Source organism: Triturus cristatus, chromosome 11 (genome assembly GCF_964204655.1).
Source record: "Triturus cristatus chromosome 11, aTriCri1.1, whole genome shotgun sequence".
In the NCBI taxonomy this organism is placed as follows: Eukaryota; Metazoa; Chordata; class Amphibia; order Caudata; family Salamandridae; genus Triturus; species Triturus cristatus.
In genome coordinates, this window is record NC_140594.1 from 860,480,474 (window position 1) to 860,504,670 (window position 24,197).

General features: G+C 46.1%; 1 protein-coding gene across 3 annotated transcripts in view; it reads right to left on the minus strand.

Annotated features, from left to right (window-relative positions):
• Positions 1 to 24,197, minus strand: part of GIGYF2 (GRB10 interacting GYF protein 2) — a 1,663,629-nt gene that overhangs the window by 665,387 nt on the left and 974,045 nt on the right. For all 3 annotated transcript variants that reach the window (XM_085634698.1, XM_085634699.1, XM_085634697.1), the window contains exon 16: positions 5,314 to 5,408. In XM_085634698.1, the coding sequence (XP_085490824.1) occupies positions 5,314 to 5,408 (95 nt within the window). The remainder of the gene's footprint in view (positions 1 to 5,313; positions 5,409 to 24,197) is intronic.

Sequence of the window (24,197 nt, forward strand, 5' to 3'; positions counted from 1 at the left end):
AATGTCTAGCATAGGACAAAGACCTCCAATCCATCTTGGGCACCAGAAAGTAGCGGGAATAACAACCACGACCTACTTCTGATGAGGTTTGGAGGCTGCTGGTGGCTACCTGACCCACAAGGGCTTTGGGTACTGTGTGTCCTGCTTTGGGTACTGTGTGCTTGGCCACGGAAGGGCTGGGATCCCTGCAGGTCATGGTAACTGAGTGGGTAGAGACGCGGGCTGGAAGCCCTATCTCTTTCCACAAAATAGGTGTAGGAAGCTGGGTATCTGTTGCAGTAATCCCCCCCACTTTTTGCCAGACTACCGATGCACTTTGACTTGATGGGTCCTGGGTCCCTGCCAATCAGGTTCCCAGGGCCTGTGTTCAGGGCGAGACTGGCACTAGGCATTTCCTCGGTGGGCCGCCAGGGTGGGGTCTGGTTTTGGGCCCCTGGAGGGCTGATTTTGTTACCGAAGGCCAGCAATATCACCCCCCTGTAACAAAATTGGACGAAACCGACCCTAGCAAACAGATCAGCTCTCCTGCTATCAGGAGCAGGCCCCCATCCTGTCTCCCCTCATTTTGGTAGGGAAGACAGGCGGAAAATTAGCACAGCCCAAAAGGTGTGCCTACCTCTGCCAACCCCACCCCTCAGGTGGGGAGGCGAGGTGAAGCAGATGCAGACGGCAGGCAGTCTCCAATCAGGATTAGAGATTGTGAGCACTGCCCCACGTGGAGTGAGCACACAAAGGGTGCATTCACCCTAAGGTCAGTAGCCCATTGGCTACTGAACTCGAGACCCCTAAACGCCCCTTAAATACAGTGTTTAAGGGGCAGCCCTGAACTAAGAAGAGATTCCCGCAAGACTCAGGAGGAGGACGAAAGAAGACGCCCAGCACAGGAGACTGCACAGAAGAACTGACTTGGCCCCAGCCCTACCGGCCCGTCTGCAGTATCCAGAGATCCAGTCCCAAAAAGTCACCTTGTCCTGCAGCCAGCGACCTCCAGAACCCCTGGGAGGACTGACTGCCTTCAACAAAGACCGGATCTCCTGTGAACAGCAGCTCTGTTCAAAAGAAACTCCAAGACAGACTCTGAGCTTGCTGAGGACAAAGAAACCAGACGCCTGGAATCACCACTGCACTGCACCTGAAGCTCCAATACCTTAGCTGCCCTCATCACCACAATAGCAAAAGAGGCTCCCTCCTCCGTAGCCACCGTAGTAGGAGAGATCAGGCCAGTATCTGAGGAGGGGTCCAGACCACTGGCATCTGCTAGTTTCTCACACCAGGTGTCCTCGGTCACATCTAGGGGCTGGCATTCATCAGGGTCCAGTGGCCCCTTCAAATCATCACAAAGTCCTAGCCCGTAGGAATAGTGCACAGGATGTGGCATGGGTGGAATGCATCCAGTCTGCGCAGAGTCAGACAACGCCCATCTGGCACCATGTCAAAGTCAGGGATGACTATGTAGACTGCGCCACTGGTGGGCAGCGGCAGCACAGGGGAGGTTGGAAATGGAGCAGATGACAGGAAGGGTTGAGATGGCTCGACTGGTGCTGCTCCGGATACATCCATGGACCAAAGGGGACTGAAGGTTGCAAAGAGGGTGGGGTGGGGGGGGGGGGGGGGGGGGGGGAGAGAATGTTCGTATATGGTATGTCTGGTGGTGCCCCGGCTGCAAGTGTGCCGAGACACACCAGAGATGTTGAGCTTGTCTGCAAGATAAGTGGGTGCTGGTTGTGATGGCTTTGAAGACTGTGCTGACCGGCAAAGGAGCTACTGGAGTTCCATCAAGATGGGGATGATGTGATAAAAAAAATTCATGCCCTAGATGAGACCTGCTGCAGCATGTAGGATGCAGTCACTGGGTACCAGTGTGGAGTCTGGGAGGCCATGGAGTACAGCAATCCCACCATCCAGGTGAGAGATTGTGAGGGCTTTAACATCAGTTTGTAAGTCGCTTTATGGAAGATATGGTTTGACTTTCTTTACAAGATAGAGCTGCTAGCAGGCCATCTTTTTTTCTGGAAAATTGTACCTTGAGAGTGAAGCTGGTGCCCAGGGTGAAAGCAAATGACTTTGCATTCTGTGAAATAAGGGGTTCGAACCTGCCAAGGTTCATGCTACTGAGGGAGGTTTGTAGAGTAACTTATTTGTTGTTCTTGGCAAGTAACAAGAATTTGATAGCGTTTGGGTTGAGCTACTGGTTGACGCTGGACACAGATCTGGATGATGTACAGTGAGTGTTTGGGGTGTTGGATGTCTGAGGCAGAGGAGATGTTCAAATAAAGTTGTATATCATCAGCATATTGGAAAATGTTGATGCCGTTAATTGTGAGTAGAGCACCACGGGGCTCCATGTAAATTTTTTAGATGACAGAAGACTGACCCTGGGGGATTCTACAGGTGATATAGATCTTTTGTGACCTGGAGGTACCCATGTGGACAAACTGGTGTAGGTTGAAAAGGCAGGGAAAAAAACAGAATTACATCGCAGGTGAACCACATTTGAGACACCAGGATGTGTGTGAGGGTGAGATGGTTGACTGTGGTGAAGGCAGCTGAGATGCCCAGCAATATCAAGAATCAGGGCTCATCTTCAACTGCGAAGAGGGCATTGTCTTCGATGTCCAAGGACGGATTCTCTGTGCTGCAATATGATCTGAAGCCTGATTGGAAGTCATGCAGGAGATGGTGAGCACTGATGTGCTCTTGGAGTTGAACACAGACTGCTTTTTTAATTATTTTACCAATGATTAGTAGATGAGCGATGATCCAGTTGGTAAGGTCATCAGGTTCTCGTTTAAAGTTCTTTAGGAGTGGAAGGAGCTGACAAGTCTTCAGAGGTTCTATTAAGATGCCTTGTGGGAGAGAGGCATTGAAATGGTAAGTAAGGCTACAAGAGCTTTGATGAATTAAGGTAAGACTTCTTCATAGTGAGATTGGTTACTGTTGTGTAGGAGTAGTTTGTTCAAAAGTCTGGTGTGCTTTGTACAGATGCCCAACAGTAAGCATTGGCTGTTTTTCTTGCTGTTTCTATAAAAGGGTCAATGGATTTGACAGTATTCATTCATTTTTCATTGTTAACAGTTCGTCCTCTTGTGGACTGAAAAACTACTGAAAGGCATATATTGAGTAAATGTAGTTGGATTTCAGGTCCCCTAATATCAGACAGGTACGCACGCCTTTTTAGGAGAACAGTAGAGTTGATCTGCCCACAGGCAGCTCCTTTCGCAGCTAAGCGGTGGAGTATATCTTTTTAACAAACTGCCTTGCGTTATGCAACTATATCCTCTCTGGTTTGTGTCTGATAAAAGATTTTTCCTCTCTCCCCATTTGAACTGGCAATAAAAGCCCAGGAGATCATGAGAGTTTCCATTCTCCAATTCATAGCTGCTCCCACTTTTACTCTTCCCCCCACACTAAAGTGATGGAAGAAATGTGTGACTTAATTTCAGCCATAGGCAATCACATGTGCCACATTACAGTCCATTGATCTTAACCCAAAGCACCACTGTAACACAGCCTGTCATATTCAAGCCAGCCTTGGCGTAACTCCAACTGGAACAGGCAAGCATAAACTGGCAGGCCAGGTATCCTCTGTACATGAATATGGCCAATCCCAAACCAGTTTTAGCCAACTTAGGGTCACTCTGCCACAGGACGCTGCTACAGGGAACCCAACCTAGGTCTCATCTGACTGAGCTAGACTGTTCATATTTGAACAAGATTAAGGATGACTTGCATATGAAAGGCTCCTCTCTGAAGGGGTAAACGCAGTGAAATAAAACCAGACACTAATGCAGCACGGGGGACTGTCAGTAGTTTTTATAAGCATTTCGCCAGACACCAGTGTGACCCCGCCAATGCAATATGTATGCCAAGGCATAGGATTTGTGCTCACTGATATTTAAGAGGTCTATGAAGACAGGACTGCCTTACGAGGGAACACTTATCACTTACATACAGATGTATGTATTAGCTTAATAGGAAAAACCATTGGCACAGCCAACAGGTTTCGCCTATGAAACATCTATTGGTTTTGTAAATGTTTCTACATGTTGCACAACTGCACGAGCTGCTGTGCAAAATGGCTTAAAGGAAAGAAATTAAAGCACTATAACATGACCAGCACTGATCGCGTCAAGGCATTTTTCTTTTTTTAACGGACTCATTTTGCTGAGCAACATGTTTAAAAAAATTAATTTTAAAAAAACGTGGTGTGGGAATCAAGCAACAGCCGGATCAGAAACACAATGGAGAGCAGGAGATTGGGTGGATTAGACAATGGAAAGTGAGAGAGTTGGTTTGAAACAGGAGAGGAGGAGGAGGATGATGGGGTGGGTGTAAAACCACCACAGACGGCGAGGACGAAGGAGAGGGATTGTAGGCACATGTACTCTCTAAGAGTGCATGTGGAAAAGTTTTAAAGTGTATGTGTGGCTAGTGGAAGGACACTGGCCACAGGATGCAGTACTTGGTCCATGCTGCACGGTATGGACAAAGGCTCAGAGGCCAGGAGGAGGCTGGAGGCCAGTAGGAGCTGTTGACCAACAGGAAGCAGGGAAACTAGAGTGAATTCGGACTCAACAAATGGTCGGTAAATGTAAGTAATAGGCAGGCTCTAAGCCCTTTTTTAACATGGTTTTTCCGTACAAGAGATTTTGCAAGCACTATGCAGGAAAATCCTAAAAACGAATGCTGGGGCCCTGGCAAATAGTGGGGCAAAGGGTTAATACCTCACTAACTCACTGGCATAAAGAGAGCTCACTCCTACACATCGTCTTTGAGAAAAGTATCGTCCTTGCTCACTTCTTCCTGGTGATGAAAGAAATTATACATGTTGATTGAGAATGATGCACTCTTACTCTGCCTGCAAGCTAGGTGGGTAGCAAACCGAGCACAGTAATGTAAAAGGTGACAACTAATCCCTAAGAACGCAATACATAGGTTTGCAGCTCAGCGGCTCCAAATGGCTCCGGACATAAAAAGCATTGGCTGAAAGAATTAGCAGAGCACTTTGATTTAAGCTACCTGAACTAAAGGTAAGAGTGTATGACAGGAAACGTCAAAACCCAAAAAAGGACATGGAAATAGATTTCTTACAAGAATTCGCTAAGCACTAGACAGTTAGGTCTGTTCACATCAATTGGTAGAAAAAGGGAGTACAGGTGTGGCCATTCATAAGCACTGGTATAAGGCATGCCATGTGGCTTATCCAAATCAAAGTTATATTGTTTAATAACAATAACCATAATCTTTGTGACCCCATAATGTAGCTTGAAATTGACAGTCTGCCTATCTACAGTTACAACCCACAGTGCTTACTGTAATATGAACTGCTGGTATTGGAGGTGGTGCAGATGGTAGAGTGTGGAGATCTCATGCTGTCGGCTCCGCCTCTCTAGATCCAGTTCTCCCTGCTGATGCAAGTAAAACAGATTTATTATACTAAACAAAAGTTCAAATTCAGTCAAAAATATTTAAAAGTACTCAATACAAGTATGGACAGACACCGCAGATTTAACTTTTAAATTTTGCTCATAAACAGCTCAAATTCATTGATGACAAATTCATATTTTCCCTAGTTTCCCAGGTCGAGACTGCCACGTACATTCCAAACTGACCACAACCTGTGAAATGCTGCATTAAAGATGGTTTGCTACATACAATTAGACCGAATAACAAAATCCACCCACTAGGATGAGACAGTAATTGGTTTTGAATATCTACCAATCAGATTCTGCCATTACCAATCCACAATACATTCTCCACCAAACCCTGAAATGAACCACCCTTTGTAGAGGCTTATTAAGTCAACAGACACAGACAAACAATCAATATGTTTCTCTGATTAATTAGGCATGGACATTAAAACTGGCAACAGATTTTCTGTCCATACACTGTGTTATGACCAGCAATTAATACCACAAATTTTAAGTCCCACATATCTACTATCAAAGATTAACTAGAAATAAATTTGAAAAGTGAGAGCCTGAAATGGGTCATTGGTCCGTGGTGCCTCAATACTAGAGGAACTTATACTTAAGGAAAATCAACACCAGATCTTAAGTGATGACAGTACTTCTATCGTCCAACTGCAATGGTAATTAGAATGTACAAACTATATACACAACCAATCACATCTATTGCCATGTTGTAAATGTTACCTTTGTCCAGTGCAAGTGAGACTTTATCCTTAAGTAAACAATGCATCCTGTTCTAGGTTCAGCTACAGGAAATTCTTGTCACTGGTGTGCAAAGGCCAACAGAACTAGTAAATTCCAGGTGGATAACCAAGTTGATTCTTTAGGACAACTAACTCCTCATGCATAGAAAAGACGAGAAATTTAAAATAATGCTGAAAGTTTAGGATTTTTACTTTTCATTTGCATTAGCCTTTTCAAAGTCTGTGGTCAGTTTGAAATAGGAAGTGAGTACCAAGCAAGTATGGTCTCAGCTTCTCCAGGGACCAAACCACAGCAAAGGCCTCCCTCTCAATAGCACTACAACGCTGCTCCTTGGGGAGTAGCCTCCTGCTTATTAAAGCAACAGGTTGGTCTTGGCTTTCATGATTGGTCTGGGATAGGACTGCTCCTCTCCCTAGCTCAGAGGCATCAGTCTGCACAATCAACTACTTGGTATAGTCTGGAGCCTTGAAAATTAGTGCTGAGCACATTGCCTCTTTCAGGCCTCTCCAATCCAGCAAGGACTCGATTCACCAACCTTGGGAAGGTGGCAGGGGCATTCTCTATACCAAAAGGCATAACAGAAAGCTGATACTGCCCATCAGGTGTGGAGAATGAAGTCTTTTATTTTGCTCCTGGTGCCATGCCAATGTGCCAGTACCCTGCAGTTAACAGTTAAGTCAAAGGTACTTATACATTTGGCTGCACCCAATTTTTCAATGAATTCATCAGCTCCCAGGATAGGGTGAGCATCTGTCTTGGTGACAGAGTTGAGCCCTCTATAGTCCACACAGAACCTCATTTCTCACTTTCCACCCTGTGGGTGAGGTTTGGGGACTAGAACCACTGGGCTGGCCCAGAGGCTCTCAGAGGGTTCAATAACCTCTAGCGCCAGCATCTTGCTGACTTCCGCTCTGATGCTCTCCTGAACTTGATCAAACTGACGATAGATTTTATTTTTGACCGGTACACTGTCCCCAGTGTCCACATCATGGATACACCAGTTTGTCTGATCAGGGGTTAAGGGAGAGAGCTTAACATACTGTTGCAAGACTTGCTTGCAGTCAGCTTGCTGCTGGGTAGAGAGAGTGTCTGAGTAAACAACTCCATCCACTGACACATCTTTGGCGCTGTATGAGGAGGTCAGGGAGAAGTCCCCCTCTCCATCTCCTGAACCTCATCAGTCAACATTAGCATGGTAATGTCAGCCCTGTCAAGGAAAATCTTAAGGTGGTTCACATGGTTCCCCCTTTTGGGTGTCCTGCTTGTGCCCAGGTCTACCAAGTAAGTGACCTCACTTTTCTGAGATGGAGTAAGGGCCACTCCATTTGTCCTGCAGAGCCCTTGGTGCCCCAGGCTCCACAACCCACAATTTTTATCCTGGTTGGAACTCCACCAGTGCAGCGGTTTCGTCATACCAGTGCTTCTGGAGCTCCTGGGTGGCCTGAAGAGTTTTGGAAGCTTTTTCAGGGTATTCTGCCATTCTAGACCTTAGGCCTAGTACATAGTCCACAATGTCTTGTTTGGGTGTCCACCTGTTTTGCCACTGGCTTGACAGGTGACATAGGAGCTGACAAACTCCTTTACCTTCAGAGACATCTAGGGCCAATAAAAGTGGCAACTAGCCCTTCCCAAGTTTTGGTTTGGCCCAGATGCCCAGCTAGGGGATGTCATGAGCTAAAGTGAGTCAGAACGCCCGGTACTTCTGAGGCACTACCACTCTCCTAGTGGGTCCAGGGTTGGGGTCTCTGGCCTCAGTGTGCAGTAGTCACTCCTCCCAATAGACTCTGTGGGTACCACTGACACCTCCCTTTTCCTGTGCAGCAGCTTGCTGCCTCAGGCTCTAAAGAGTTGGACAGGTCTGCTGTCCAAGGCACAACTCTTCCCTAGTGGGTCTCCCTGGGCCTCAGAGCTTAACCCGGTAAGGGTCAAGTTCCATAGGCTCAGTTCTCTCTGGAGCTTCCAAGTCCTCTCCCTGAGGAGAGGTGTCCTTATTCTTTTGCTGTTCCGAGGTGTTTCCAATTCTTCTTACCTTTCCTCTCGGAAGGTTGGACCATTCTGTCAGGCTCCAACACCTTTTTCACCCTGCTTCCGGCTTTGTGCATTAGTCTTGACACAATATTTCAGGGATGTCCAGCATTGCTGCATGGGTTTTCAATCCTACCTCAGCCCACGCTGAGGTCTCCTGGTCATTACCAAGCAAATAAGCAGCTGGGAGCTTTGGAGGTACCACTACCCGTTTCTGGCCAGTAAACCCAAGCCCCCCCCCCCCCCCCAATGTCGCCATGGCATGGTTAGTATTAACCATGTCAGCGTTGGTGACTGGGTAAGTTTTCCCAATCGGGTATTGCTCTGGGGAAACCAGTGCATCTCTCACCATAGTGACACTGGTGCCTGTATCCCTCAGGACCTCTATCCTAGTCCCATTGATCCAGGGTTATTACAAATACTTCTTTAAGTTGGGTGGCCACACAGCTGAAGTGGTAAACTCAACTTCATACACCAGTAGTAGCTGTAGGAGGACTTGGGGACTTCTTATTGGTACAAGTGTTTCAACTGTAAGGAGTTGGGACACTTAACTAGAGATGCTATTTGTCCGTTATCCTCAGCCCTTCCTTCAACTGAGAGGTCTTCACCATTCTCAGAAGGATGGACCTTACCATACCCTGCCCATAGCTCCTGGAGCTTTTGTTTGGAGGGATGGGACCCCATGGTAATATTTTTAAGTTTACATGGAGACCCTAACTCCCTAAAGTCTAAGTTGAGATAAGGGGTGAGGTCGAGCTCCTCAACCTGGTTCTCTATGTCATTGTGGTTATCTTCACTAACAGCTGGGTTCTTGTTAAGAGACATTGTAAAAGAAAACTTCTAACCCCTCTTACCCCTAACTAAAGTGAGCTTTTATTTCTCTAACATTCTAAAGGGACTTCACCAAGGCCCTAACAAGACCTTTAGTGATTTGGAAAAATGTTATCAATTCAAAAATTCTCAATTTCTAAAGACAATTTAGGAGTTCTGTCGTGTGATCAGGTGTTCACCAAGTCAGTCCAACAAATGCAAAGTTGTATATCCCACAGCTGATCCACCAATGTAGGAAGCTGGCTCTGTATATACTACACCAAAATGAGGTATAGCGTGCACAGAGTCCAGTGGAACCCCAAAGGTAGGCAGAGGTAAAAGTAGATAGCACCTTACTCTCCATTTGTGGTAGTGTGGACGGGCAGTATGGCTTTATCAGAGGGTAGTGTTAAACATTTGTTGTACACACTCTGGCAGCAAATTATGTCACACACTCAAAGACTGAACTCAGACCAAGTTGTTTGTATCAAAAACATTAAGTTATTTTATTTCTAGAACCAAGCCAAGCTGGTGCAGGTAAGTGAAATAATACTTTGCAAAATCTTATGCAATGTTTTACAATTGAATGCAGGTTCAAATGAAGTTGGCTGAATTACAGGTAAGTCAATGTTTCGAAATTACTTTTCAGTTACTTTTCAGATTACTTTGTACATTACTTTTGAGGTTACTTTTTCTACTCCGTGTGATATGCCTAGATATCACACGGAGACATCTCCTAGACAAAAGGTAAGTAATTCACTTTTAGTTCATATGCAGTTTTTCAATGTTCCATACTAACCAACTCCACACAAACCATTTTCAAGAAAAGCAGTCAATGCAATCCCATGAGAGGGAATTGAGTTATTGGTTTACATACAAGTACAAATTTGTGGGAATTGGTATTCTGGGGTTAGAACCAGGGTTCCCCCAGGGTCGAGGATGCACTCTCAAAGCACCCTCAGCGGCACTAGGGCGGCCGGGTGCAGAGTGCTGAGTCCCAATGTTATCCAATGTGGGATAGGGGGCCTCCGTTGGTGGCTGCTCACGAGCAGGCCACAAGGTTGTGGAAGCAAAGCTCCTGGTGTTAGGCTCAGGGCAAAGGGGGATCTGAGTTAGCACCCAAAGTACACCTGCAGCGGCGCAGGGACAGCTGGGTGCAGGTTTGGCATTGGGTGCCCTGTTGATTTCAATGGGGATTCTCTGGTTGCAACAGACTGCAGGCTCTGGGATGAAGATCTTCTGGAGGTGACCACCGGTTGGAGAGGTAAGTTGGGATGCCTGGGGATGCTGGAACACCATTGGTTGGGCCACCCAAGGCTGTGGGTCGTCGGGTGCAGGGGAGTCTTTACTTGTCCGGTTTTTCCTACCAGCTCAGGTCGCAGTCAGGGGGATCCTCCAGAAAAAGACTGCAGGTGCTGTTGGGACCTCGTGCTGTTGGGACACTAACTCGGGCCTTAGGCGTCGGGTGCAGAGTGGTGCAGACTGCGGTTTTGCCCAGAATCTGTGGGTGAGCAAATCCGGTGCTCACGGTAGACAAGGACGGACTCTGAAGGCAGGGCAGGTCCTCTGGGTTCTTGAGGTTGCTGGCTACAGGATACACCGGGATTTCGCTGGAGCAGATTCGAGGTGGGGACAGGCTGCTAGGGCTGGGGCCAACTCAGTGGGTGTCATCCTCCTCTTAGTTCAGCGCGGCTTCTTAGGTCCTTCTTTTCTTGTTGATTCTAGCCTGAGGAGGCAAGGTTCAGGGTTGCCCCTAAATACTAGATTTAGGGGCGTTACAGGTAAGTGAAGTTTGGGACCAATGAGTCCCCTTTCTTGGGGTGGGTACACCCCCTATTATGCCACCCTCCAGTGGGAGGGGGCATATGCCTCAATCTGGTTGGCGAGTCCCTCAATATGCAAGATGGCGGGGACTGAGAGTTGTGCTTCACCTTGCCTCCCCCACCTGAGGGGTGGGGTTGGCAAAGGTGGGCACACCTCTCATCCTCACTTGGTTTTCCCGCCGATTATCCCGCCCAAAGTGGGATTCAGAACCAGTGGAGGCCAGTTTGCTGGAAGCAGCAAAGGCCTGTGGTAGCTCACTAAGGCAGCATGCCTTTGAAGCTTAGCCTTCGTGGACCCTGCCCATCCTGGGGGAGGAGGCTTGGCACCTTATCCCAGGATGTGCATTGTTTCAGACCCCCGAGAGCAGCAGGCTCTTGACCCAGGGGTCCAGAAACATGTCTGGTGGTGGCACCTGGCGAGCTGTCACTCAGCCTGGACACTAGTGTTAGGTCATTTTTCAGGAGGCATCTCTAAGGTCCGCCTGAGTGCATTTTTCATTAAATCCCACACTGGCATCTGTGTGGGTTTAATATGCCAAGAAGTTTGATACCAAACTTACCAGTTTTCAGCAAAGCCATCATGGTGTTGTGGAGTTCGTAATGACAAACTCCCAGCACCATATACTCTTAATGGCATTACTGCACTTACGATGTCTAGGAATTGGTTTAGACACTGTAGGGGTACAGGGCTCATGCACCTGTACCCTCACCACTTGTATAATGCCCCCAGCTAGAGGGGTAACTGCCCTATGCCTGGGCAGTGGGTTGTAGGCATGGCATACAGGGATGTGTGCCATGTCGACTCTTCACTTTGTTCTGCACCAAAACACGGAGCCTGCAGTGTAAAGGTACAGGACCTCTAAGGGTGCCCCAATAAGTGCTGCAGCCCCTACTGCTCTTACCTGGCCACAGTGCCCTTGGTACCTATTGTACCATTTACCATGGGCTGACCTGTGGCCAGAGAGTGCCAATTGGGTTTTGTTTAAATGCAGTTTTAGGGAAAGAACATAGGCCCTGGGTACCCGTTTGGCAGAAACCCCGGGCGCGCACACAGTCAAAGTACAACAGCAATTTAGCAAAACATGGAGGCACCCATGCAAAAAAAGGGCACTTTCTTATACCAACCCCCCTTTGGGTTCTGCTGGACTTGTCGTCCCCCCTCCCCCTTTGCAGCCTTTCTTTTTGCAGGTGCTATTCCATAGACTTTACTGTATAGCGCTTGAGGCTACCCATGTGACCAGCACCTCTGCCCCCTGACACCGCAGGGCAGGTAAACTAACTGCTGGTGGTCTCTTGAACTTTGGACCATCAGCACCTTAAGTCCTAGAAGTCCTCCTAACAAAACGTTTACAAGTGTACCTATGCAATGTATGTGTATCTCATAGGGATAACATTACCGCATTCGAGGCTCATACCTCAAAACCATTGACTGAATTTTTTAATACTATAAAAATGTATAAATCTGAAAGTACTTACCTGATTACGATGATCTTGGTGTCTAAAATGATATACAAATCTGTGTTATTTTTTTTAATCAGTCACGAGTTTCTTCTTGAGTGTGTCTCATTTAATGACTGTGTATGTACAACAAATGCTTACAAATGCTTAACACTGCCCTGTGACAAGCCTAAGTTGCTCAACCAAACTACCACAAATGGAGCACTTGGCATTATTAATTTAAGCCCCGTAAGCCAATGAGTGTCGTCTGTACTTTTTGCATGGCGTGTCCATTTATTGGCATTACCCCATAAAAAGGCAGCTTCCTACATTGGAGGATCAGCGGGGGGGGTACAAGTCTTTGTATTTGCTGATACCATTCGGTCAACAGGTCATTCCACAAAGAAACCCACAATTCACATTAGTCAAAAATATTTTTTAAATTTTTTAGATTTTCAATTTTTGCTAAAATTTCAAATTTGAACTGTTAGGGCCTTGTGTTAAGTCACACCAGTCCATTTTACTAAAGATTTCAAAAGTATACTAGTCAGTTAGGCCTTAAAATGAGGGGATACCTCATCACCTTCTCTAGTGAGTTTGGGGAGACAGTCTCCTGGAGTACTGTCCCCCACTGTCATGGTCACTGGCCACCTCTTCCTCTAAAGGGGTGTCAGGACCGACAGTTAAATGGGTGGCATCCAGCTCTGCAAATAGCTCATGGAGCTGTGCTTTTGTTGGGTTTGAGCCAGTTTTGATTTTGCTGGCTTTACAGATGTTCCTTAACTAATTCACACTAAGTTGCAGATTAGGGGTCAGGTTTAGCTCCTGGTCTATGTCCTCTTAGCCAGACGTTTTTAGAGCAGTTGGAACCTTTTTAGCAAATCGACAATACATTCTAAAATACTTTATCTACCCTAAAATCTACCTTGAGTGCCTTTTCCTACTGGGGGGGACTGGGTGGGGGGGGGGGGGGGGGGGGAAGAGGGTAGGTCAGGCAACTCCAGGTTAAGAGAAGAGCTGGATTATGAATCAGCAATTCTTGACAGACTAGCTAGAAGACCAGCCCTTGAAGCCAAAATCCTGGCTAAAGAAAAAGAGGGCTCAGATGGGTCTAGCACCCATGAGTGGTGGCAGCAACTAACAAAATAGTGATCAAGAGGAAACGTTTGATCCAAAAATCCCTAAAGGGATTGTACCCAAATATTTGGAGGGTGAGGATATCACAAAATGGATTACAGCATTGGAGGGTGCTTCTAAAATGAGGAAATTATACCAAAGACACTGGGGCTCTCTATGGTGCGAGTTGTTCAGGCAAATGCAGGGATAGACTCCTGACACTGGATGAGGAAGAAGCGGAGTCCTATAAGGATATTCTGATTGAAGACTTTGGACTCACCACTGAGGAGTACAAGATTAAGTTTCGGGAGACTCATAAGCTCGAGTCAGTCCTGGGTAAATTTTGTTGACATCTCAGTCAAAAAACACTAGATGGCTGGTTGAAAGGCTGTAAGGTGCAAGACGGTGAAGGAACATGACTTGATAATGAAAGAGCATCTGCAGAGTAACTGTAGTTCTGAAAAATTGTATCAGTACCTATTGGATTTAGGGTTAATCTCTCCCCAAGAGCTGGGGAAGGCGGCTTAACACTGGGTCAAAAGAAGGGTGTCCAGAAAGACCCAAGGTGGCGGTGACTAAAGGAAAGGGGTTACAGCTCCTCCCCAAAGTAAAGATTAGGACACAAAGAGGAAAACCCCAAAGAGTCATCTAAGGCCCTCAAAAACCTGTTCAGGAGGATGGGCACAGAGACACTTTCCAAAGAGTGGGCCCGAGGATACAAACTGGGATCCCCAAAAGACTTGGTGCCATCTCTGTAAGTAGAATGGTCATTGAACGGGGGACCCTTCCTGTCCCAAAAATGCTTCCATTAGTCAAACACTTTCAGGGATTGTTAGCCTCCAGATGGGATCCTTGGTGTGTCCTAAGTCAGAGAGCACACTGAAGCTACCCTAATCTCAGTGGGTGGGGCAGATATAGCTACACTGGCTGTCTGGTACAGTAACCTGAAGAAATACAAACAAATGCCATATCTCAATGGGGTTGAAGTAGAAGCACTGAGGGATACAGGTGCAAGTGTCACCACGGCGACTGAAAAACTGATATCATCAGAACAGTACTTAACTGGACAGACATATCCAGTTATCAATGCTGATAACATTATCAAGGTGTATTCCATGGCTATGGTGACTTTGGAATGGAGAGGGGTTACCGGCCAAAAGAAGGTGGTCATGCCATCTGCTATTCCAGTAGAATGACTGCTAGGTAATGATCTGGAAACCTAAGCATGGGCCGAGGCGGAGATGAGAACCCATGCAGCTATGCTGGGAATATCTGAATGGGTGCGTGTAAAAACAAGAGCTCAAAGCTCAGGGTGAAAATGAGGTATTGTAGCCTGGAATAATGACCCAATCCTCTAGCGAAGATCTTTGCAAGGTACAAAAAAAAACGTGTCCCACTCTTGAGAGCCTAAGACAGCAAACTACTGACCAGGAAAATGGAGAGGTCAGTGGCTTCCACAGGACCTACTGAGAGGAGTGACTCCTGTATATGAACCCCAGAGACCACAAACCTGGTGCCACTAGAAAAGTGGTAGTGCCTCAGCAGTACGGTGAGTTCTTATTTACCTTAGCACATTACATCTCCCTAGCTGGGCATCTTGGGCAAACTAAAATTTGGAGCAGGTTAGTAACCCACTTCTACTGTCCAGGCATGTGCCAGAAAGTGAAGGAGTTTCGCATCTCCTGTGTTACCTGTCAAGCCAGTTGCAAAACATGTAGGAAACCAAAGGTCCCTTAATTCCACTACCTCTGGTTGAGGCTCCCTTTGAAAGGGTAGTGACTGACATTGTAGGTCCCCTTGACCCTCAAACAGCATCAGGCAACATATTTATACTGGTGGTAGTGGATCATGCCACCAAGTATTCTGAAGCAATTCCCCTTAGGTTTGTCACTGCTCCTGCAGTTGCCAAAGCCCCTTAAGTATTTTTACTAGAGTGTTTATCTAAGGAGGTGGTTTCAGGCAGAGGTTTTAACTCCATGTCTGCTTACCTAAAAGCAATGTGGAATGAATGTGGTGTGACTTATAAGTTCACTACCCCATATCACCAACAAACAAATGGTCTGGTTGAGAGATTCAACAAGACCGTGAAAGGTATGATCATGGGACTCTCCAACAACTTAAAAAGAGATGAGATGATGTGTTGTCATGCCTGCTTTTTGCCTACACAGGTGGCACAGAAAAGAGTGGGCTTTAGTACCTTTGATCTTCTGTTTGGCCATCCTGTTAGGGGACCACTGAGTGTAGTGAGGAAAGGCTGGAAGAAGCCTCTCAAACAGCCCAAACGTGACACTGTGGATTATGTCCTTGGCCTTCATTCCAGAATGGCCGACTACATGGAGAAAGCAAATAAAAACCTTGAGGCCAGCCAAGACCTCCAGAAGCAATTCTTTGACCAAAAGGCTTCATTGGTTGAGTTTTAGGCAGGGCTGAAGGTATGGATTTTGGAGCCTATGGCACCTAAGGCCCTTCAGGACAAAAGGGGTGGTCAATATCCTATTAGGATCCAAATAGGTCACTTACTTGGTAGAGCTAGACACTTGCAGGAGCCCCACAGGGTGCATGTAAACCGCCTGAAACCTTTGCATGACAGGGCTGATGTACCCAAGCTGATGGTCACTGATGAAGATCGGGAAGAAGAGAGTAAACCTCTCCCTGACCTCCTCTCCCAAAGCCCTAAAGATGGGATGGGTTGGTTGTGGAGTTGTCTGTTCAGACACCCTCACTGCCAAACAGAAAATTGACTGCAGGTAAAACCTCTGGCAGTATGCTGAGCTCTTTACTTTGACTCCTGGTGTACACATAAAGTGGACACTAAGGACAGCTAACCTGTCAAAGTCCAAATTTACAAGCAGTCCGATAAAGTCAAAGAAAGCGTCATGAAGTCAGCAAGATGCTGAGTTAGGGTTGACTTGAACCCTCTGAAAGTCCCTGGGCCAGCCCAGTGTGTTTTGTCCCCAAAGCTCATTTCAAGGGTGGAACGCAAGAGCTCAGGTTCTGTGGGGACTATAGAGGTCTAAATGCTGTCGCTAAGAAAGATGCTTACCCTATTCCAAGTACTGATGAACTGATTGACAGGTTGGGTGCAGCCAAGTTTACCAGTTCTTTTGATTTCACATTAAGGTACCGGCAAATTGGTCAAACACCTGGAGCCACAGAAAAGTCAGCATTCTCAACACCAGATGGACATTAAAAGGTTACTGTAATGCCATTTGGTTTAAAGAATGCCCCTGCCACCTTCCAAAGGCTGGTGAACAAAATGCCTGGCTGGGCTAGAATCTTTTAATGCAGAATATCTTGATATTGCAGTCTATAGCTCCAATTGGCAAGATCAGCTGATCCACCTTGGAGAGGTCCTTAAGGATCTGCAAAGAGCAGGCCTCACTTTCAAAGCAAGTAAGTGACAGACACGGCAGGGCTCAGGTGTATACTTGGGCCACCTTGTAAGTGGAGACCAAGTTCAACCCTTATAGCCCAAGATCCAGAAAATTCTGGAGGCTCCAACAAGCCAAAATCAAGCCAGGGTATTTTTTGGCTTGACTGGATCCTACAAGATGTTTGTGAAGGTGTATGGTACTATTGTGGCATCCTTCACAGAACAGATCGACAAGAAACATACCAAGACAGTAACTGAACAGTGAGCTGTCATAACGCTTTTGCCACTCTGAAGGAAACAATGTGCTCAGCACCCATTCTAAAAGCTCCATATTATACAAAGAAGTTCATTGTGCAGACTGATGCCTCTGAACATGGGATAAGAGCAGTCCTATCACAGACTAACGATGATGGCCAGGACCAGCCTGTTGCTTTTATTAGCAGGAGGTTACTCCTCAGAGAACAGCGTTGGAGTGCCATTGAGAGGGAAGCCTTTGCTGTGGTTTGGTCCCTGAAGAAGCTGAGACCATGCCTGTTTGGTACTCACTTCTTTGTACAAACTGACCCCAGGCCTCTAAGATGGATGATGCGAATGAAGGGGGACAATCAAACTATTACAGTAGTACATCTCCCTACAGGGAATGGACTTTACAGGGGAACACAGGCTGGGACAGACATTGACAATGCAGATGGCCTTTCCAGATTCTCCCACTAAAACAATGAAGTTTCTCCTGAGAAAGGTTAGTCTCATTCCCTTTTGCTTGGGGTGGGGGGTGGGGGGGAGAATGTGTGGGAAAGAGCCCTTTTTGACATGGTATCCCCAACCTTTAGCCCTAGTACCGATGCTTTTTGAATGAAAGTGCACTGGGCCCGTGCTAACCAGGCCCCCAGTACCAGTGTTCTTTCATTTAAAACAAGGCAAATATCTTAAACACAAATGGCAGGGACTTTAGCACACCTGTCAGTCCCTAGTAAATGGCACCTCTGGTACTCAGGGCATGGGTACTAAAGAGGGTCCTTATGGGCTGCAGCATGTATTATACCACCCAAAGGGACCCACACAAAAACCGCATCCAGACTGCCATTTCAGAATGAGCTAAAGGGTGCAAACCCTTTTAAAAACATAGCATGCACAGGCCTTAGAGCCCTATGACAGGGTGCATGAGCACATTGGCTCCCATGAGGTTTAGTTCTAAACAGTGCTTTAAATAGGCACAATTTAGTGCAGGTACTCTTCAAATTGAGCTTGTGGTGTTGCTAGGGGTGGATGATACAATGGCACTTCTGCCATCTGTTATGTATTCATTTTGCACTTGCATTGTCCTCGTTAGTAGTCTCAAATTTCCCAAATGTGTAAATTCCCACTGCACATATAGCATACCACAAATAGTTATTAATGAATTAGTTACTTACCTTTGGTAACACCATATCTAGCCGAGACTGGATCTTGCCACAGATTTATTATCTTTGAATTATCCCCTGGTGCCAGACTGGATCCGGAATTACTATTTTCTTTTTTTTCTTTTTACAGCAGTACCTCTGCACGTCAGTAGAGGGCATCTAGTGACAGTAGAGACGTGGTCCACCAGTTGTGACGTCGACATACAAGTCCTTCCCTGACACGCTGACGTTGGTTTCTTCTGTGGCCATTTTCCACACTAAAAACAGAGCCACCTATCGAAACTACCTATAGAGACAAGGTGTCCAAAAAGTAATTTATTATATTTTTGTCAAATAAGTACTCAAACCTGATGTTATGTTATGTTACTGCAATTTATATAGCACAACAGCTGCCCCAGCAAAGGGGCGTCCCGGCGCTTACAGCAGAACAACTAACACAGATGTAGAGGCAGGCTACACGGTGGGAAACAGGTATGTTCTAATGGCCTTCCTGAAAGCCAAGTAGTTAGTGTGGCTCCGAATGTGAATGGGCAGCGAATTCCAGAGGTGGGCTGCCCTGCTGCGGAAGGAATGGCCTCCTCCCCGCACTCTCCGAAACCTAGGAACCCTCACCCAGTGCTGGCCTAATGAGTGGAGCTTACGTGTGGGGACGTAGGGGGTAACTAAGTTGGCCAGGATACTGGGGGTGCTGAGTTTTAGGGCTTTAAAAGTGATGCAGAGGGCCTTAAATTCAATTCTCCTAGCCACCGGCAACCAGTGTAGCCGGTGGATGGTGGCTGACACTGGGCAGGACTTCCGCAGGCCAATCAGAGATCTGGCTGCAGCGTTCTGGGCCCGTTGGAGCCGCGCAATCTCGGCCTTATTTGCCCCTAAATACAGAGAGCAAGCATAATCCAATCTGGACATTATAGATGCCTGAATGATGGTCTGGCGCGTGGGAGGGTCAAAAAAGCACAATAGGGGTCTGAGCCCCCGTAGAAGCCCAAAACAAGTCCCTGCTACCTTTTTGGTTTGGACTTGGTAGCTGAGGGATGAGTCCAACCATACCCCCAAATTTTTGACGGCCTGCTTGGGAGGGGGGACGTTACCTAGGCTTTCTGGCCACCAGAGTTTGCTCCACAGACCATGGACCTTCCCCACCAACAACACCTCAGATTTACTGGCATTCAGCTGGAGGCAGTTGGCGGTCATCCACTCAGCGACCACTGCTAGGTCACGCCGAAATTTCAGGGCGTCCCTCTCAGTGTCGCTTGAGAGTGCCACCACCAGCTGAGTGTCGTCGGCGAAGGAGACCATGGTCAGTTCCCTATTTCTAGCCACCGTGGCCAGTGGTTGGACATAGAGATGGAATAATAGGGGACTGAGGGAGGAACCTATGAAAGGCATAGAATGCCCAGAAGGGGATCTGGTAGCTAAAAGTAGAACTCAGTTTGGAGAGCAGTAAGGATGGGTGGGTTGGTAAGGAATCTGCAGTTAGATCGTGTCTCTACCAGATAAGGTTTACCGAAGGTAAGCAACTTTTTCATCTGATAGAGACATCTAGCCACAGCTTTCTTTCCTTTGAATTAGATACCCAAGCAATACCATCCCGGAGGGCCTGCAAACTGAATCCATGAAAGATGAAGTAAGGACTAGCCGGTCTGTAATAAGTAAAATGAACGGGCTGTCTTAGGAAGGTAGATAAGGAAAAAGAGGTGCGCCACCAGCACGCTCCACTAGAAAGACTGTGGGAAAGACCGTAGGAAACTGAAGATCGTAAGACATTGAAAAGCATAGGGAAATTAATGCACTCATTGCAGTGGAAAAAAGAAGTGCACTCCAAGAACATAAGATAACGTAGTTCTTCTGAATGTATCCGATGCGCGGCTGGACAGATCTGAAGAACCAAGGACAACAGCCAATGCCACTAAGGAAGAGCTCCTTGTTGAAGAAAACAACTATGTGAACTAACCCTGTCCTGAGAATGCAGGAAATAACAGATCTCAGAACACATACACAATGGGGCTAGAATCAAGCAGCCTTCAATAAAAGTGCTGCGAGAAGAACATTAACAGCTAGTGGCAAAAGAAAAATCTTGTTCAGAGAAAAAACCGCTAGAAAGATGGGAACCCTCTAGGACTATCCAACGAAGAAGCTACAGAGAAAGGAGAAGAAATGCATATGTAACAGCTAAGGAAGAGTCGAACTAGGACACCAGGAAAGGTGAAGTCTCCCAAGTACATAATGATATAAACGTGAAAAAATGTAGCGCAACAATTACTTGCAATATGTAGATATACACACCAACACACACATATGTATACACACATATATTCTTAAAATATATACACCTATTCTGATACCAAGATTACAAATAATCACACACAAACCTCAGCCATTGACCGAAGCTGTGATATCGACAAAGTGAAAAATCTGATTTTTTATATATATATATATATATATATATATATATTCACTGAAAAAAACCATAGGTTTCAGGGGCGTTATAGTTAGCTGGACTTTTCACTCGTACAAAACCATAGAAATTCCCCCGTTATAGTTAGTTCAGCTAACTATAACTCACGCACCCGCAATGCACTGCTGAGGACGTCACATATTACATCACTCATGACATGGTCAGTGACATCACTCATGACATCACTGATGACATCATCCAGTGAATGTGTGTTTTTCTGAAAATTACATATGTTTTATATATGTATATCTCAAGGTCGATGGAAGAATAAATGGGTATATAAGTGTCTAAATGGATGATTTGTTTTTGAAAAATTGATTGTATAACTGACTGATTAAGTGTATCTTAGTGAATACATGGCTTAGTGAGTAATGTTTAAATATGTAAATATCTGTATCAGTCTCTCTCTTTGTGTATAAGTGGCTGCATGGGTTGGTGAGTAGCTACATGAGTGTCTATATAGGTTATTAGTTGGTTTTTTGAGTATCAGTATAAGTGTCTGATGTCTGTATGGTTCGGTGGGGGGTATTACGTAGTGCATAGGTGCATGAATGAGTGACTCACTGTTTGTATGTGTTGAAGACAGCATGTGTGCAGGACTGTATGGGTGGATGAGTGTGTGCATGGGTGTGTTAGTGAGTGAATGACTGTCAATAGTGTCTCTATGAGTAACTACATATGTTTTAAACTAGTATATGTGACTATTGGTGTATATAAGTGAGTATATGTGAGAGTGAGAGATTGAAAGAGTTCCTGTATGAATATGTATGTGTTTCTATAAGTGATTGTTTAAAAGACTAAGTATGTGTAAGTTTCTGTAGAAGTAAATGTGGTGGTGTGTGTATAACTGTATATGCAAGTAAATGGATGTTTGATTCTTTAATAGCATGAGTGACTATGTGTGTGAGTAACTCTATGGATGAGTGGCGTTGTGTAACAGGATGTATAGGTGTATGAGTACATATGATGAGTGAGTACATGTATGAGTGACTGTATAGGATTGTTGGTGAATGAGTGGATGTGTATGTGGATCTTAGAATTACTGACTAGGTTGTTGTAACTGATATTGGTATGTCCATTGTTTTGAAAATTGTAGTTTCTATTTTTGAATGTGTCTATCAAAGTTTATATTAGGGGGAGAGGAGGTCTGCCACTCTATCACAAGGATGATATCATCAGTGATGTCATTTGAGATGTCATCAGTGATGTCATGAGTGATGTCACTGACCATGTCATGAGTGATGTAATATATGACGTCATCAGCAGTGCATTGTGGGCGCGCGAGTTATAGTTAGCTGAACTAACTATAACGGGGGAATTTCAATGTTTTTGTACGAGTGAAAAGTCCAGCTAACTATAACGCCCCTGAAACCTATGGTTTTTTCAGTGAATTTCTAAGGTTTTTTAAATGCTAATTCCTAGCTATGCCTACAGAGATAGGACATGTGAAGAAAGAAGGAAAAACGCTCAGAAAGAAAAAAAAGAAATGCAGAAAGAAGCAAAAGAAGTCCTCAAAGATGAAGAAAAGTGCAGGAAGAAGTATAACGTGCAGGAAGAAGTATAACGTGCAGGAAGAAGTATAACGTGCAGGAAGAAGTATAACGTGCAGGAAGAAGTATAACGTGCAGAAAGAACAAACAGAAGAGCAGAAACAAGCCTTGTTGCAAAATCATCCTGTACCCTCAACTTTTTCAGACGGATACTGGTGGTAACTGAGTCTGACTAACCAGTCCTAGAGCCAGTGCTATGTTAAAAGACACTCAGAATACAGTGAAAACACCTACATACACTAGGGCACACTATGTGTTGGGGTCCCCCTGTGATTAGCATGACCTTCTCTGTAAGCCCCTAGTATATAATAGGGCAGGGGATTAAAACTATCTCTTAAAACGCACCACAGGGCGTGTTTGAACACGTCACCTCATGCCCCGTCCCCTCCCTTCCCCACTGTGTAAACACGCCCTGTAGCTGTTTTAAGTTGGGAGATTAAGTCCCCTTGAATCCTGAGGGTCCCTAGGGTCCAACTAGACCACTAGGTACCTCCAGTAAGCGCAACAGAGCTGCGTTGCAGAGAGGTGTAAAAAGTGGCACGGCCTACACCACCTCACTGCAACGCAGAGCAGTGGTGCTTACTGGAAGCACCTGGTGGGCTAGTTGGACCCCAGGGTCCCTCAGGATTGAAAGGGAATTATTTCCCCAACTTAAAAACGCACCACAGGGCCTGTGGGCGTTCTGAGTTGAGAGATTAAGTCCCCTTGAATCCTAAGGGTCCCTAGGGTCAAACTAGCCCACTAGGTACCTCCAGTAAGCGCCACAGAGCTGCGTTGCATGGAGGTGTAAAAAGGGGCGTGGCCTCAGAACACCTGTCTGCAACGCAGCTCCCTGGCACATACTGGAGATACCTGTTGGGCTACTTGGCCCTCAGGGACCCTCAGTATTGAAGGGGAATTAATTCCTCAACTTACAACTGGCCAGGGGGCGCGTTTGCAGAGTGCTGCAAGGAGGGGGCGTGGCCTCCGGCGCGATGCCGGTCTTTTATTTATTTATTTTTAAGAAGGAGGGCTGTGTGGCCCCCTTTCTTTTTCTAATTTATTAGCCCTGGGGACCCCACCCCCAGGGCCTGCACCCTAATTTTTTTTGTTGAAAAAAATTAATTTGGCCCTCCCAAGGCCTTAATCGGCCCCGGGGACCCCAACCCCCAGGTCATGGCCTTTTTTTAAAATTTTTTATTCTTTAGGAGGGGGGCTGTGTTGCCCCCCTCCTCAGGCCACTTATGGCCCCGGGGACCCCATCCCCCGGGGCCGGCCTTTGTTTTTTATTTTTTTTAAAAAATATATATTTATAGAAACACCTAGGACATGCTGGACAAACCGTATGTACCTATCACTATGACGATTTGCGTGATATTCATTAAAAGGCGACTATGCATACAATGAATCCACGTAGAAAGTATTCACACCGCTAGTGAAGCTCTGACATGTCTGACACCCTACCGTGCCTAATCCCGGCGCCCCCGCTGGTGGGTTCTCTCCAAGTAGACACCCTTGTCGTTTATTTATACAAACATGGGTAGCTATTGACGGGCACATTTAATACACATGCACACCAAGCCATTCAAAGGGGTTTCGACAAAAATTCGACCAAACTATGCAAGAAACCCCCTAACGGTTAATAAAAAACACATCCACCGCCGGATGTGTAATACTTTTTATTTTACTCTCTGGAAAGGAGACAAACCTCACTTGAGAGTCACAGCGTGCTCCTGGCTGAGCCCAATGCTGTGTTACACCCACCAGTGCCCGCCGAGTGCCACACACCTCTGTGTTGTATTCAACCAGCTAGTGCGTATGCTATGACACTCTCTAGCCCATGTGCACTGTAACACCACCCCGTGAATATGTCATGCCACACTTGCCTTCACACGGGTTATATTGCCCCATCTAACGTGCCTTCCTCGATGCCTATGTTATAAAGCACAGCGCTATGCCATACATATTACAATCTGGGATCCATATCTTTGTCACAGTGCATATGCAATGTTACACTACCCAGCACATATTTTATATTACAACTTTAGAGACT